This window comes from Podarcis bocagei, assembly GCF_964188305.1.
Source record: "Podarcis bocagei genome assembly, chromosome: 14".
NCBI classification, from domain to species: Eukaryota; Metazoa; Chordata; class Lepidosauria; order Squamata; family Lacertidae; genus Podarcis; species Podarcis bocagei.
This window is the reverse complement of record NC_138139.1, coordinates 7138833-7156771: the sequence shown is the minus strand read 5'-3', so window position 1 is coordinate 7156771 and position 17939 is coordinate 7138833. Positions and strand designations below refer to the sequence as shown.

At 45.2% G+C, this 17939-nt stretch overlaps 1 protein-coding gene across 1 annotated transcript in view; it reads left to right on the top strand.

The window, feature by feature from the left end:
* Positions 1-17939, top strand: part of UNC13C (unc-13 homolog C) — a 131107-nt gene that overhangs the window by 36078 nt on the left and 77090 nt on the right. The window contains exons 5-6 of the mRNA XM_081170723.1: positions 4385-4463; positions 11471-11542. Coding sequence (XP_081026849.1) covers positions 4385-4463; positions 11471-11542 — 151 coding nt within the window. The remainder of the gene's footprint in view (positions 1-4384; positions 4464-11470; positions 11543-17939) is intronic.

The window sequence follows — 17939 nt, the reverse complement described above, 5'->3', positions numbered from 1 at the left end:
ATTTTTAAACCCTTGGGATAGACCACCCCAGAAATGTCATAGATACATTACAAAATGAGTTGTGCATGTAAATCAGATCATGCTCAGAGTTCATGTCTCTCCAACTTATTTACAAATCTGTCAGTCAAGATGCCTGATAATTGCCCTTCCTGGCCCATTAGAGACATCCTTTTGAAATGGTGAAAACCTTGGCTCCAGAATCCATTGTCAAGGACCTGTTACATTCACACATAGATATCTGCTCTTTTGACAGGTCAGCTTTGCTGTTCAACAGATACTTGTCACAGAGGGGCGACCTATCAGGAATTTCCTGCTATGTGACTTGAGGGGATCCCTGAGATTGACTAGAGGCCAAACATGGCTGCTGCATTGCTCTCTGTACTATTTCAGACATGTGGTTTATGCACTTACGTGTGTGTGTTTACTTTGTGCCCTTATGAACATGCATTTTATTCATGACACCATAGAATTCTTTTAACAAAGTTTTTGGAAGCAGACTTTGACATGAGGTGTGACTTGTGTGAGGGAGAGACCCTTGAAGTGTTCTGTTCATGGGCCTAGTGATGGTCTCTCTTGCCTGGCAGCCTCCGAAATCCAGAAGCCAACCCAGACTGAAATAGCAATGTCAAAGGGGAGACAAATTCCTCCAGGTTCAATAGCTGACCACCTTTGCGGGGCAATGTTTGTCCAGGAGGTCACCCCTTCTCACTAATGATGTCTGGTGTAGGGGCAAACTTATGCTGTTGCTATTATACTTGTGCGAGAACTGTTTAAAAAAAAAGCTTGCTTACAGCAGTTAGGGAATAGTAATAATTTATCACATGTTAGTGGACTTTTAACATTGCTCAGTTTTGGCAAGGCATCAAGGCATCTTTGCGCCATCTTCCCCGCTGACTGTGTCCCTCCCTTAGGAAACTGCAGAATGGACAGTCATTCTCTGAGGAGGGAGCACAGCTAAGTCTCTGTTCTGGGTGCTGCAAAAGAGGAGTCCACCAGCTGGTTCTGTGTCGCTGATAAAGTTGCATATTTGTCAGGGAAATGAAGACTGCACAGCCAGTGAGGGAAACAGGGCCAGTGGGGGGAAAGAATGCCTTTGATTTGACCAGTTGGTGCTTAAAAGACCGCAGCGGCTTTGGAGCTTGGATCTTGCCCTTTTGCGGTGGAAGATTTGCACTTCCTTCATGTTCCTATTTGCATTTCTTTACATTGCTTTCCCTGTGCTTGAGTTGGATAGAAGGGAGCTAGCCCTTGTTTGCTTTTGCAAGGGTAAGTTTGAAATAAGTGAAATTAACGTAGGTGGTTCTGTTGGCAGCAGATTCTCAGCTGAAGCAGGAGAGCCAGGAAGACCTGCTGCTGCTCCCTGGCAAGATTTGGCCAGCCACAGGACAGTTTTTGCCACCCCCGCCAGCCAGCCATTGTTTTACTGTTGCATTCAACACCTAACCAAAGCCTGGCCAAAAAATGCACAGATCAAACTGGTGCAACATCCGAAGAGCCCAGGGGCGCCGACTTATAAAAAATATTGGGGGGGCCCGGGAAAGCTCATGAATAATAAATAAGCTCATGAATAAGCAAATAAAGTGGCGCCGCCTCCTTGTGAGCGAATAGGGGAGAGCGTGCTGCGCCTATTAATCAGCTCCGAAGGAAATTGGGTGGAGCTTTTGCTCGGGAGGGAGGGCAGGAGGCATGCAGCCCAACCCTGTGCATTTTGGGCTGGGGGAGGGGCGGCGATGGCGCTCTGCTGGAGGGGCGCCGGAGATTATTGGGGGGGCAGAGCCCCCCCAAACGAATTTTTGAGGGGGCTCAGGCCCCCTCAAGCCCCATGGAGTCGGCGCCAATGGAAGAGCCCTGAATCTGGATCAGGCCAGAGGAGACCCATCTAGCCTAGCACCCTGTGGCCAACCAGATGTCCATTATGGGAAGCCCACAAGCAGTTGGTGGCCATCATGACATCTTGGGGGGACCAAGTTTCATAGTTTAACTGTGTGGAGGAGTCCTTCCTTTTGTCTTGAATTTTTCAATATGCAGCTTTATTGGAAAACCCGGTTGGGTCTGAGTTATCATTAGGAAGAACTTCCTGACAGTAAGAGCTGTTCGACAGTGGAATTTGCTGCCAAGGAGTGTGGTGGAGTCTCCTTCTTTGGAGGTCTTTAAGCAGAGGCTTGACAACCATATGTCAGGAGTGCTCTGATGGTGTTTCCTGCTTGGCAGGGGGTTGGACTCGATGGCCCTTGTGGTCTCTTCCAACTCTATGATTCTATGATTCTATGATTATCATGAGAGAGGGAGAACAATGCCGCCCCCATCCCGTTCTCCATGCAGCTCAGTCGGTAGAGCATGAGAGTCTTCATCTCTTTTTATATATATATATATAATATTTATTCAAAGTTTAAAATTACAAAAAGAAAAAAAGAACAATACAAAATACAAAAAATACAACAATAACAGAGAAAGAAAAAAAGAAAAAGGTATAAAAATACATTCGATTAAAATAAGAAAAGAACAGATTAAACCTTTACATAACTTTCTTCCTTTACTTATTTCCTTGACCTCCTCACACCTCCCAATTTTGTATTCTAGTTCAGATCATTTTTTCAGCAAATCCTTCCAACCTTATTTTCATTTAAGTAATTTAATTTAAAGTATTATAGTTTAACATCCTCTCTTTCATCACTTTCACCAACTCATTTTTACTTAATCCTTTATATCATATCTACCAAAACTACCTAATTTTCTTTTTCCAACATCTTTCTAACAGTCCTTAATTTTACAATATTTTTGAAGATATACTTTAAATTTTTTCCAATCTTCTTCCACCGACTCTTCTCCTTGGTCCCGGATTCTGCCAGTCATCTCAGCCAATTCCATATAGTCCATCACTTTCGTCTGCCATTCTTCTCGAGTGGGTAATTCTTGTGTCTTCCAATACTTTCCAATGAGTATTCTTGCTGCTAAAGAGACTCTTCATCTCGGGGTTGTGGTTGGGCAAAAGATTCCTGCATAGCCGGGGGTTGGACTAGATTATCCTTGTGGTCCCTTCCAGCTCCATAATTCTGTGTGGCACCATGCATAATCTTAAGGCTTATTCGCACTTACCTTTTGCTCCGCTTTTTTCCAGGCACAGGTCCGTGCTTTAAAACTCTGTGTCCAAGCGCTCTCTTCTTTTCGCTCCGGAGTTTCCCCCACCAAAACCCATTCTTGAAAGCTGAAGCACAGCAGCAATTCGGGTTTTCAGCGAGTTGCAGTCCAATACAGATTTAAAGAGCAGGTTTTTCACAGGGAAAGCTCTGGAGTAACAAAAAGGGCGCTTGGACATGGAGCTTTATAGTGAGGACCGTGCCTGGAAAGCACAGCGGAAGGGGAAGTGTAGAGAAGCCCTTGCACACCTCTGTCATGAGTTAGTCCAAATAAAGTTGGATGTTTCCTTCCTCCCCTGCCTTTAAAACCGGTTTTAAATGAATTTAGCTCAGTTTACTGAGAAAGACTTTGGCACTCTATATTCTTTTATTTTACATCAGATGTCCCCAGTGCCGTTCCCCCACTGGATGCCAAGTGAACATCCATCCTGCCTCCAAGCTCGAATTTGGTGCAGTGAAGTACAAAGTGTCGTATTACGGAAAGTGTGTCACTGGCTCAGCAGCAGGACTTCAGAGATGATAGATGATAGATTAGATAGATAGATAGATAGATAGATAGATAGATAGATAGATTAGAGCATGGGTCGGCAAACTAAGGCCCAGGGACCGGATCCGGCCCGCAGTCGATCCAGGAATCGCCGCGTGGATCGGCGTGGGGATTCTGATCATTTGGGCTGCGCCATTCCCCCCCCACACACATACCTCCTCCCTCCCTCCTCCTGGCTTCTCCCCACCCTGCCTAGAGGAGGAAGAGGGCTGGGCTTTGTTGAGTAGTGGTTGGCTGAGCACCATTTTAAGAAGCCCCTCTCTGGAGCCAGCCCTTTTGCACCACTCATCGTCCCTCCGCCGCTGCCAGCCCCTGCCACTCATAAGGCACAGGTAAGCAGCCACTGGGGCTCTGTCCGGTGCTGTGGAGAAGGGAGGGGAGAGTTGGGGGGATTCCCCCCCCATATAGTCCAGCCCCCTACAAGGTCTGAGGGACAGTGGATCAGCCCCCTGCTGAAAAAGTTTGCTGACCCCTGGATTAGAGCTGTGCATGAGCTTCCAATGTGATGCTGCAGCTCAGAGGGCCAATGTGATCTTTGTTGTCATTCACATCCCTTTTTCACAAACCTGAGACATTCCAGCGCTGTTTTTAATTGGTCTTATAGAATGTGTGATTCTGTGAAAGAATGTTTCTTAAAAACCGACGAAGAACACTTGTGATGTTTCTCTCCGTATTAGTCCGTATTTTCTCTCTTCTTCAGCCCCAACAGTGCACTGTATGGAATTGACAGCATGCCAGACCTGCGCCGAAAGAAGACGTTCCCCATCGTCAGAGATGTGGTAAGTTCCTGGCATTGTGCTGAACATGCGCCCCTGCATGCAATGACCGGCACCTGCTTTTCGTGGTCACAAGGGCTGTGCTGTTCCCTCCTTCACTTTGGAATTAAGCTGTGAGCAAGCCCCAAAGGAGGGGGCTGACTTCACCCTGGCGTAGGGTCCAGCAAAGCTTAGAACAACATAACCTGTGGAGTCATGATGACCAACAATTAGTGATCTAGTGGGAGTGATCTATGGCAACATGTGAGACCACAAGAGAGTCACCTTGGTCTCCTTCCCTTTCCTAATAAGCATGCTACATGCATGCAGACTTTTTCACATGGATGTGTGTGTTTTGCACTTCTCTGTATTAGCTGTGGAAGCTATATTCAGTTCTGGGAGAAAACTGGAGCCCAGATTTCCAGTGAATGAGGTTACAGAGTATCTGGAAGTCCCCCAAAGATATTCCAAATAAAACAATATTATCATTCCTTTGCAATCAGATGTTTGCTACCATTTGCCACTTTCTCAATACAGTGGTACCTTGGTTCTCGAACTTAATCTGTTCTGGGAGTCCGTTTGGCTCCTGAAACCATTCAAAAACCAAGGTGTGGCTTCCAATTGGCTACAGGAGCTTCCTGCACTCAAGCGGAAGCCACGGAAGCTGCGTCAGACGTCTGGCTTCCGAAAACGTTTGCAAACGGAACACTTCTGGGTTTGCGGCATTTAGAAGCCGATTTGTTTGACAACTAAGCCGTTCGGGAACCAAGGTACCACCGTACAGCTGTGCTTTGCACTAACTGAGTTGCAGTTGTGCTCATGAGAGGGAGAAGTGAACCATGGGGCCTCCGTGTTTCTCTCTCTCCTGAGTCTCCTCTTATATGGATCCGTCCAATTGCCTGTATGGATGTTTCTGAAATGGAGAAATAAATGCCAGCAGTTAATGTGGTTTCTCTGCTGCTTAGATACCAATCAGCTTATTAAGTGTTGCTTTGCCTCGTCCCAATAACACCTGACTATTAATGTTTTCTCTAATTTCTTCCTCATCAACGCTGGATTTCCCAGGCCATGGTAAGTGCTTCTCTGTTGATGAATGTTTTGAAATGTCATAATTAATCTTTTGTGTTCCAGGGCAGCTATTTGCTGCGGAAGAGAATTGCCTCATCATAAGCGGCACTTTAGTGCTAAATGGGTTTGCAAAAGAGTTTTGAGACCTATTTCAGAAAGAGATGATGGATGTCGGAGCCCTGAAATGATTCGGCTGGGTGGTGCACCCTGGGGCTGGCAGTGCATTTCTGCTGCCATGTCTGTACTGTTCAGAGGTGGGCCTGAGGCTCCAATTCTCTGCCCTCTTACCTGGGAGTAAGCACTGCTGATTTCAGCGGGGCTTCTTAGACATGTTTCTTCAGGTGTTCTGAGCCACAAGTCTGTATCTGTGCATGAGTCATAAGAATCGTAGAATTGTAGAGTTGGAAGCGGGGTCTCTAGACCCAGCAACACACAGGAATCTTTGCCCAACGTGGGGCTCAAACGCTGCTGACACAGAGCTTATCCACACTTTTCCTCTTCTCTTTCCAGGCACACTCTACACTTTACAGATCCATGCCTGAGCACACTTGCTTTTGCTCTGGAGCTCCCCCCCCCAAAAAACCCCCCACTCTTTCAAGCTCTTTCAGGGTAAATGGCAATCTGCAGAAAAGTCAAATTGACATTTACTCCGATGGAGTGCTAAAGAGCAGGTTTTCATAGGGAAAGCTCTGGGGCAATGCTCAGACATGGAGCTTTTAAGCACAGACCTGTGCCTGGATAGAGTGGGACAACAAGTGTGGATAAGCCCACAGTAGTACTTCGCCAGATGCAGAGAAATACCCTCCCCCCCCCACAAAAAGGAGTTGCAAGCCATGCAGTCACTGAGCATTTGGACTCTGCCTCTGCCCTCCTTCCTGCATTTTGGGGAGAGGCGAGGAGGGGCAGTTGGTTCCCAAGGGAGCAGGTGTCCTGGATCTGTGCCCTTCCTGCTGGCTGCCCACCTTGGCACGGAACGCTGCTTCTAATTTAATGGAATTAGGAAAGGCCCCTTTCCATGGCCTCTGTTGTAGAATGGCTGGCGTCTGTGAAAGGTCTGGCATCACCAAGGACTCTTCCTACAGATTCTCTTTCCGCCCTTTCTCAGGTTGCTCCCCCACCCCCAGCCAAAGCCAGTTGCCCTGATGGCACTGGCCTGAAATGCCCTTGCTGAGATGCCTTCATGCCTCTTTACACATAAGAAAACCCACTCGGGATAAGCTCTGGTGGGGGGGGGCATGGTGAGCTCCGTTCGCCCTCTGCTCAGCCCCCAACAAGATGATGATTCTCTCAAGTCTCAATTATTGATAAAGGCGTGCTACCCAATTTCTTCCATATGAGCTTGATAAATATTTTATAAAAACATAATTATGTACATTCCTCCTCCTCGTAAAAGGCAATCTGGAGGAGATTAGTAAGGAGGCTTGAGTGGGGCGAAGTTGCCTTGCTGGGTCCTCCGTCTCAAAATAGATAGGGCTTCACACCCCCTCCTTCTCTTCCCTCCCCAAGAGAACCAGCCTGTTCTCTCTGCTGGTCCCTGAGCAGCTGGGGGGGGGCAGTCCCTGCCGCCTCTCCTTTTCAAGGCCCATAAAGCATTTTTCTGGCTAAGCAGGCTGGAGTGGGGCTCCTGTGGAGACACTCCATGAAGCCATAGGAGGGCGGGAGGCAGCTGAGGGAGGGGAGAGGGCCTGCCCTTGTGTGGCAACAGGGTTGGGGAGCGCTTGAGGGCTGGTACCTGAGGAGCCTGGCCTGCGTTGCGATCTGAAATATACTCGGAGTCGAGTGTGGATTTCATGCTCTTTATTCAGCTCATAGTAGTGAGGAATGGAAGTTCCCCCGAAATGTCTGCTTTATATACATTATTTACACCATGGGCCCCACGTGATTGGCTAATTCTAGGATTCTCCTGTAGGCCAATCAGGTTGCGGATTAACTTCCACCAGGAGTTGGATTGGGTGGCTCCTGCGGACCAATCAGACTGCTGCATTCTGGATCCTATTGTTCTAGGACCAATCAGACTGCTGCATTTTGGATCCTATTCAACTCAGTACATAACACAATCTGAGGGCCCGAGACAGAGCAACCCCCCAAACTGGCTTCTGTCTCCTGCGTCCCACAGGAGGTGGGTTCTGGTGCCCCCCCTTTTTAGAGACCCTTTCTGGCAACATGGAGCCCTCTCCCAGCTCTCTCCCCATCCTCCCGCACTCTCCACTTTGTTCAGGTGGAATCCTTTAAGGGACCTGCCATCAGCGCAACAAGAACATCACGAAAGGCTCCACATCTCTCTGAAGGGAAATGTGTCGCTGTTTCGTGGTTGCTGGTTTTATATAATCGTTAACAGTCCATGGAAGCCCTGGAGGGCGAAAAGATTTATCTGACTAATGTTTCACCTTTTGAATTTATTGGTGGTTCTGTTGTACTTTCCGAAGCACCAGAGGAGGTGCTGTGAGCCTGGGTGGCATCTAAATCAGCTTCCTTGAGTTGCAGCCTAACTGCAACACCCACAGCACCCCCAAGCAGCACCCCCACTCACAGAGAGAGATGGACATGGTAGGGTTCAATGGGATTTTTGTGTCCCCCCCCAACCCCCCTCCTCTTCTGCATCTATGCATTTGTCCAATATGGTCGCTAAGGCCATATGACACCAATCCTGAAAGACCTACATTGGTTCCCAGTACGTTTCCGAGCACAATTCAAAGTATTGGTGATGACCTTTAAAGCCCTAAACGGTCTCGGTCCAGTATACCTGAAGGAGCATCTCCACCCCCATCATCCAGCCTGGACGCTGAGGTCCAGCTCCAAGGGCCTTCTGGCAGTTCCCTCACTGTGAGAAGTGAGGTTACAGTGAACCAGGCAGAGGGCCTTCTCAATAGCGGCGCCTGCGCTGTGGAACGCCCTCCCATCAGATGTCAAGGAAATAAACAACTATCTGACTTTTAGAAGGCATCTGAAGACAACCTTGTATTGGGTTAGGGGTTTTCTAACTCAGCTCGAAATCTAAGCGAGGGAAACGCTCTGGGACCTCAGTGAGTCCCCTCAGTTTGAAGGTGAGCATTATGAATCATCAAGATGCATATTTCAAGCCAAGAGATTATGAACTTTGGCAGACCTCTCCCCCACTCCATGCCTCATCACAAACAGCTTTTGCAACTCCCCTCAGCTTCAAAATGGAGTTACCATGTGGCATTGCAGGTGGGGGGGGGCAACAAACACAAGTCTAAAACTCCCTTGGATTCTCAGACACAGTTCTCTGGGTCCATCCCATCCCCTTCCCCACAGGGTCCCTAGGCAGCATCTATCCTTGTGGCATCTCTCAAAAGTCACACACACACACCCCCCCCCCCCAGCATTCCAGGAGTGGTGCTTTGAGGGCTGAAATTGGGCAGTTAAGCCTTTGTTTTGGGGCCTGAATCATCATCCGGCCTGCTCACTATCTCTCCCTTTGTTGCGGAAAAGCTAATCTGTGTAATTTCTGTACATGAATGTGCTGCGTTGATTGGAATAAAAGAGAGAGATGGAAGCTGACAAGCAAACAGAGTTATTTCATTATTAATGGTTAGCCGAGGAAATTAATTGTGAATTAGCGTCATGATCCCACCAAATTGCTGAGAGTTTGCAAACAGAAACTTGTGAGATTCATTTATTAACCGTCACACACTGATAATGAACCAAACCAAATACGACCGTGCCAAAGGTTCTTTCTTACATCATAATTAGTTTCATGGCGTTAATCATATTATACACCTCTGCAAGTTTAACTATTGTCAAGGGAGACATTGAAAATTGGGCAGACGGAAGAAGAGAGAGACACTGAGAGGCTTTATTAAAATATAGGCAATTTAAATGGCGAGCAGTATTAAAGCAAGGCCATTCGTTCACCGTCATCCGAACTCTCGGCCTCCAGTGCAGGGGCTTCTGCTGCCCACGACTCACTTAAGCCAGAGCCAAGCTGTTGGCATCCAAGTCCCCCAATGGTCCTGCTTATGGGGAGAGCAACTCTGAGCAGGATGATACCGCTCTCAATGAAGCATTAATAATACAGGATTGGAGTAAACAATCACGTGAATCTGGGGCTAATAGCAGCTTTCTGCCTTGGACCATTTTTATCTTTAGTGCACATGAAAATGGTTGATACAGAATGCTTCACGCTGTGAAACGGCCCTTTTCAATTGTGATTTGTGATTATGAAAAACATTCACAATCCTCTGAAATACGGCCGTTGAATTCGGTTGACTTGTTTCCCATCGTTCTTGCAGTAGGTCAGCCCAGGTTCTCCGTCTCTTCTGCGTTGCCAGGTGTGAAGAGGGTGGGTTTCCAAGAGCCAAACATGGTTGAGGACATGTAGCACAGCTCTGTGAACTGTCCCCACAAAGAAAAGATTGTGAGGAGTTTCTCGTGTTAAGGTAGACTTGAGTCAGCTCACAACCAGATCTGTAAATCCCACAATGCTGTTGAGCTGAACTTGGAGCAGGCAAATTCCCAGGACTGAGAGGGGCTATGCAACTGGATCTGTCTGCCTGTTGTTCACCTTGGGATCAAGGCAGCAGGGCAGACGAGCAAGAGCAGGGTATGTTTTGGGGTTTTTTTGTTTTGTTGGTTTTTTAAAATATCCTTCAAGGCACCCCAGTGGCTCTGTTGGAGACCCTTCCTCTGGCCCAAATCCAATCCTTTTTGTAAGAGAGTTTCTGCAAGGGAACTGGCAGACAGATTGCGTCTCTCCCAGGACAACCTGTAGACCCTGTGGGTGGTGGGATTAATCCACCTAACTCTGTGCTTGGCAGGGAAAAATTTCTTCTTGATGCACCTTTCGTTTGAATCCTGCTGTTTTCAACACTCACAATTGCTCCTGGATTTAGATGTTTTAATGGAGCCAGAAGCAAGTTGTATATTATTTAAATTCAGCAAGTTGGCACCATCGCAGTTTTGCCTTGAAATTCAACTGACAAGGCTTAATACTTCAGTAAAGGGTTTTGGTTTTTTTCATCTTGGTCCTAGAGATTATACAGTGTTGGAAGAGATATTGTTGGGCAGGAGAAGTGCAAGGCAGAGGGGGTGAGCTGAAATATTCTCTGAGCAGTTAAAATGGGCGCAGGTCTGTTACCTCAGGCTTAACCTGCTCCCCACCCCCCTGAATAAGACTCCCCAAATACACACCTTCCTGCTTTATCCAGCCCTTCATCAGCCATGGTTGCCCATGTCAGTGACTGTGTGTGTGTGTGTGTGTGTGTGTGTGTGTGTGTGTGTGTGTGTGTGTAATTTATGATTTTCAGTTTTATACATTTCAATAATTTTATAATCATTTTAACATTTCAAAACTCGACTTCCTTCCCCTTCTTTCTGCAGTTCCTTAAAATTATTTTTAATATTTTCTGCATATCCAAATTAACTTAATTTGCTCATTTATCCATCTACCTTAAATATTTACTCTTATAAAACTGCAGGTTATTACAATAATCCTGCCAATGTTCTTATCTGTTTACAGTTTGTTCATAAATATTCCATAAATCATTTCCATTCCTTTATAAAAAGTTTGTTACCTTGATTTCTTATTTTTCCAGTAAGTTTTGCCATTTCTGCATATTCCACAAGTTTTTGTCTCCATTCTTCTTTTGCTGGGACTTCTTCATCTTCCCACTTTTGCCGCTGTAGTCACATACATGAATAAATTTCTATACAGTTTGGGTAGTTCTGTCCCTATAATTCCCAAAGAAAAGCTTCTGTTTTACAAACGTTATTTTAAACATCTTTTTCAATACATTGTATATCATTTCCCAGTAAGCTTTATCCTTACTACAAGACCACCACATATGATAAAAAGAACCTTCTTTACATTTCCAACACTTACCTGATTTAGCTTTATACATTTTTGCCAATTTACTTGGTAATACAGTAGATACCATCGATATATCATTTTTATATCATTTTCTGTAAATTTTATATCTTCTGTGTACTTCTGCCTTCCACAGACCCTTGCAACCCGGAAGTCTGGGATCTCGCTAGCCATGGTCATCCGGACGTCAATCGACAATGAGGAGATGGTAGGAGAGGGGGCTGCTTAGCGTGTTTCTTCAAGGGGCGGGTTGGCTTCCTTTAAATGGGAGGGGAGAGAGTATTCACCAAAGTATTTAACCCCTTCTGTTGGATACTGTGCTGTTTCTCCTGGCTACCCGTTATGAAGGTCAGAGGCTTCCTGAAGTTGCCTCCTGTGTGGTCATCTTGATTAATCGAGTTTTGCCAAGAGAACAAAGTGTCTCCTTCTCTTCTCTCAATTGTCTCCATGTCTGTTCTGGGAGGAAAGTCAAGCAAGAGATTGCAGGTGGCCAGCAGCTGAAGAACCTCCCCTGGGTGCATGCGAGGTCCACCCAGCTCTAAGAGGTCAATTCAGCATCTTCTCTCTCTGCCCCCAGTGCCAGTGGTCTAGGGCTGACCACATTTGTATAGCAAGCACTCAGTCAGATAAGGAGGTGGCTACTCCTAGCACATCCATCGACACACACACACACACACACACACACACACACACACACACGACAATGCTTCCCCTAAGAACAGAGCTTTCCAAGCTTTCCATGTCGGTAACACATTTTTTAGACATTTTGCAATACAGTAATTCAGTTTTTCTAGCAAACCAGAGGTTAAGCTAACCCCTTTCCAACCCCGGGAGGAGTGCAGGTAGCGTTCGCACAACTCACCTACCCACTGCAGCCGACACACTAACGCAACACACAGTTTGAAAAGTTGGGCTGTGGCAGAGTGAAAATGAAAGCAGCATTTGGCTCTGGCAAATCATGGATTCCATAGCAGATCCCTTGCAACCAATGGCACATGTGGCTCACGCACATGGCTGGCTTCTAAATTGACTGCTCAGGAGAGGCACCTGAGGGTGGGGGCTGTGCAAGCAGCTGAGGGGAAGCATCTGCTGGCTGTGTGCTGGAAGCCACACAGTGGCTCCGTGAGGAAGGTGAAGCACAACGTGAAACGAGGCCCTTCTGAGATCAGGAGCTGCCTGTCTCTCGACAGTGTGTGTCAGGACCGGAAATCCAGAAGCAGGCAATTGGGGGAAATGATGCCCGCAAAGTGTAATTGCCCAAGAAATTCTGGTGCAGAGGAATAGGAGAGCCTGCCCCAACTTGCAGTTTGATTGCTTTCTATCTTTTTGGATAGCTTTTTGCTATGTTCTAAATATTTGTTGGTTTGTCCTCACAAGAAGGTTGAACTATGGCTGCCTTTGAAGATGGTTCAAGGCTGGATTAAGATGGGGAGGGGCTAGTGCAGTTCCCAAAATAAGACCCCCCTCCCTTCCAAAAGGAATGCATTTACATATCTCAAAAACTTAACAAATGTATTATTAAATAAGTTTTATGGAGTACAAAAATATTCTCTGAGCATGTGCAGTTTCAAAACACAAACTAACAACATTTTAGTAACCTTAATAACCAGAAAATGCTCTGAACATGTGCCATTTCTTATTTTAAACTCATTTTTTTTGCTCACATCTTAACTTGGGTCAGTCGTCAACACTCAGCCTAACCTACCTCACAAGGCTGTTGTGAAGATGTAGAAGAAGGCATAAAATAGCTCCAAAAAGAGACTTCTATCATTGACATCAAATTTTGCTTCCTTTAACCAGAGTAATTTATCTTTGTTCTATAAAGCCACGTGTTTTTCTGGATACGCCACCCCTGTGAATTAGTTCAGCATCAAGGCTTCAACCACCCTTACCTGAGCCTGTTTTACATATGCACTTTTATTTAATTGAGTTATTTAATTTACATCTCACCCTTCCTTTCCGAAGGAGCCCAGAGCAGCAAATGCAATTAAAATTTATAAAAACAGTTTTAAGTCTTCTAAACACCTGGTTTAAAAGTACTAAAAAACATAGCCCCCTGCTTGGACAGCTAATAATTTCAGGGTTGCCAGGAACAGATCAGACAGCCAGAGGAGTTCATGTTTTTAGAGTTTCCCTTAAAGTTACTAATGAGGGCGAAAGATTCACTTCAGTAGGGAAGGTATTCCACTTACAATGTCATATAGCCTGTTACATAGGTATATGTATATGCATCCCCTAGAGAAATTTAAAAATAAAATAAAAATGATTGTGTTTGCAAAGATTTGGGCCACGTCAAACTGCGCTTCTAACTTCCCTGCTCAATATTTGTGCAAGGGAAACTGAAATCCCCAATTCATCTGGTTTCCAGCCGTTTCCAGCCGTACGATTTCAACAGCTGAGAGTTTCTGAGACTAGAAAGAAAAAGTAGAAGACATACCCCCCCTCCCAAGCTCTACCCCTCCCCAGCCACCTGTAGAATGGAATCATAGAACTGTAGATTGGAGGGGTCTTCCAGTCCACACCGTGCAACGCAGAGCATCATTGATCCATATTTGCTGGTGGTTTCTCCCCCCTCGCCCATTTATTTGCTGTCTCCCCCATTCTCTCCCCAAACTGACTTGCATGAGTGTGACCAGGAGCAACCCCCCACCCCTGACTGCTTGGGCATCTGGCTTATTGATTGCAGCCAGGCCTGAAATTCCTTGGCAAGAACTTCTATTGATTGTCCCTCTCTATCTAATTTTATTTGCTCTATACTTTCGTAAATAGAATATTCATTTCTTTTTTTAACTCAAGAAGACTTGGCTGCTTTCTCCCTCTTGCCTTTACCTTGAAGGCTGAGCCCCTAGAACGGGGTCAGCAAACTTTTTCAGCAGGGGGCCGATCTACTGTCCCTCAGACCTTGTGGGGGGCCGGACTATTTTTTGAAGGGAAAAAAGAGAACAAATTGCTATGCCCCACAAATAACCCAGAGATGCATTTTAAATAAAAGGCACATTCTACTCATGTAAAAACACACTGATTCCCAGACCATCCACAGGCTGGATTTAGAAGGCGATTGGACCAGATATGGCCCCCAGCCTTAGTTTGTCTACCCGTGCCCTAGAAGACTACATTAGGGTTGAAGGTGCCTTTCATAACAACCCACCAGGAGAGCTTCCACACACCCCTTTGCCATGGCCTCCGAACACCTCTCAGGGTCTCCTCTGCCTTCAGAGAGAACTAAATCGATTTATTCACATGTGTTTCCTAACAGAAAAGAGAAAGAAATTACAATATAAGAACAGTAAAACAATACAGCACATAACAAAATGTTTCGTTAAGGAAGAACTTCACATACCGTATTTTTTGCACCATTAACACTCACTTTTTTTCCTCCTAGAAAGTAAGGGGAAATGTCTGTGTGTGTTATGGAGGAAATGCCTACAGGTGGCATGCCTACGGATTTTCCTTCCCTAAAAACTACGTGCGTGTTATGGTCGGGTGCGTGTTATAGAGCGAAAAATACGGTATATGAGAATGAAGAATAAAGTTGGACATGACCTTGAATTCTTGGGTTCCAGTGATTGAAAATAAAGTCCAATGTCGGCTAAACTTATTTGGATCCTTATTTTTTTGTATAATATGCACGTTCACTAAGAAATGCTCCATCCCAAGCTCTGTTAAGTCATTGTATGAGATCAATGCACTTTGGAGGTCTTTAGTCCTGTTTAGACAAACCTACCCAGATACTTAGAAAGCTGAGGTAATTTTTGTCTGCTTTCATATTTTAACTTTTGCACATTTTAAAGTAGAATTGTGATTCCCCCCCCTCGATTGTATTTAAAAAAAATCTTTTTGTAAACTGCTTCAAGATGTGCTTATTTTCTTTTTCTTTTTGCAATTGAGCCGCCTATAAATTGTATGAAATGAATAAATAACTATAAAGCTGCTGCCCATGGCTCCCCCATTACAGGGCAGCCATAGCCCTTGGATTATATAGTTAACCAGAAATTTCTTCAGCAAATCCCCATAAAGCCTTGTAGCCTGTTCTGGATAGTCAGTAAAACAACCGAGAACCCCCTCTGTCAGTCGCACTAATCAGGTGCCAAGGTTTTCTTCACACATCAAATTTTATCCTGTTCCTGAATCTAAAGGCACAGAAACTCTTTGGGGACAATAGCTGTGTCTGGAACACGGTTCACTCTGAGTGTTTTCTCTGCCCTTGGAAATCCATCTCTGAGGCAAATGTCATTTCTTTCTGATTTCTTTCCGCAGGGCCTGTAAGACAGAGTTGTCCCCCCTGGCCTTTGGCTTGGAATCAACTTGATCCCCCCCCCCTCTTCCTTGTTCCTTTCTCCTTCTTCTCCTATTTGGGGACTTCCCTGGCTTTTTTCTGGCCCACGTAGGACCAGTCTGGATAGTTGGCCTTGGTGAAGACTTGACATTTTCATCCCCCCAAAAAATTTTTTATGAAATGAGGCTGCATTTTAATGTTGTATTTTAATCTTGTTTTTAAGTTGTATTTCAGTCAATTGTTTTTATACCGGTGTTAGCCGCCCTGAGCCCGGTCTTGGCTAGGGAGGGTAGGGTATAAATAAAAGTTAATAATAATAATAATAATAATAATAATAATAATAATAATAATAATAATTTGGAAATCATTTCTCGTGGCGCCTGTTCCTCCATACAACACAGGCCTGGCACTGTTTCTGCCAGGTAGCACCTGCTAACTCAAAGGACCTTTCCCTCCCTCCCTCCCCACTGAAGTCAGGAAGGGGGCGGGCAGAAGCCCCCCACCCCACCCCCAGCAGCATATCAAACAGCTTCCTCTCCACCCCCAAAAGAAAATATTACAGGAATCCCGCAACTGGGAATGCAGGAGATAAATGGTGGGAGTGTTAATGCTTTGGTTTTTTTTTTCTTGTTTAATTATTTATCTTGTCCGTTCTGTGATTCTCTTCGTCTAGCGGTTTTTTCGTCTTGCGAAGCAAGCCCATTGACGGATTAGAGGATTAGCGCTATTAGCGGCTTTTAGCGGCTTTTAGCGGCTTATCAGCTTATCGGATCAGCTGATAAGTGGCTTAGCGGCTTAGAAAAAGGGGGGGGAACCAGCAGGAACTCGCAAGACATTGTCGTCTTGTAAAGCAAGCCCATCGGAAATTCTTTTTGCGAAGCACCTCCAAAACGGAAAACTCTTTCGTCTAGCGAGTTTTCCGTCTTGCGAGGCATTCGTCTTGCGGGGCACCACTGTACTGTGAGCTGCGGCCCCAGGATCTCTTGATGAAGGGCGGTAAATAATAATAATAATAATAATAATAATAATAATAATAATAATAATAATAATAGTAGTAGTAGTAGTAGTAGTAGTAGTAGTAGTAGTAGTAGTAAAGCAGGGAGATTCATAAGCAGCAGCTGCCTGCTTGCTTGATCCTAGGAAGACGAGTGCAGTCGGCAGCCACTGATTCCAGGTTGCTGGAGTTTCCCCCAGAGCGTTTACTTGCTCATTTCCCCAGCGTTCTCCCCTTTGTCATCTGCCAGTGTGCCTTCACATTTTAGGCTATCAACATATTTAGTTATTCCTTTCCCAAACCTCCTGGAATGCAAAATTAAGCATTAGCTTGGAAACAATTTATGAGGGCCATTTACGTGATAGCTTTGCAATGCGTTAAGCACATTTCACCCTTTCTCTTTTGCAGGAGCCCAGGTGTTGCCTAGCCCTTTCTCGGTGTGCTGTGTGTGATAAAAAGCAATTGCTGCTCTCTTGCAATGCTCCCAGCTGATGCTTTTGTTTTCTCTACCAATCTCTTTGCCCCAGTTTGCATTTGGCAGCAATGGCTCTCTGGAGTGCTTTCCCCATATACATATATATTTCTATGGAGGTGTTTTCCTATGATGCTCCCAAGCTCCATCAGAGGTGGGCCGGATCAGCCCCCAAACTGCTCAAGTGCTGAGCATCCCTATAGTAGTGCCTTTTCTAGCTGACGTCAATGGGAAGCCAGTGCTGACTCAAACCTCCTTCTCAGGAAACCGTCCTAAGCAGACCGAAGGGTGCCATTAGGAGAGCCGGAGAAGGCAAGGCAGATGATCTGCTGCTCTGCAGGGGCCTTGTTTGTTAGCACTGGACTCGCTTTCAATGCTAATGAGACCATCTCTGGTGCTAATTAGTGGATTGTGTGAATCAGCACCCTGGAGATAGATGGGCAGGAGCATCACATCTGAACCCCTTCACATCTCTCTTTTTTATATATATATATACATTTTTATTAAAGTTTCACAAATTTTTAAACAAACACGGAAACACAAACAAACACAAATAACAAGTATAGTTTCGAATCCTTTTTTTCTTAACATCTTTCCCTGACTTCCCCACACCTCCCCTTCTTGTATTCCAATTCCAATAGTTAGCTCAGCAAGTTCTTATCACCAACTTTTACCTTATTTATTATTATACTTAGTTCATCTTAATTAACCAATTTTAACTTATAGACCTCAATTTAAACAACAATACTCATTCTTTACACCCTTTTCTAAGGTCGACCCAAATTCCCTTTCACAAATTTCCCAATTTTTATATTAATTACAAAACAAAATAACAGAAATACAACATATAATTATACACCCTT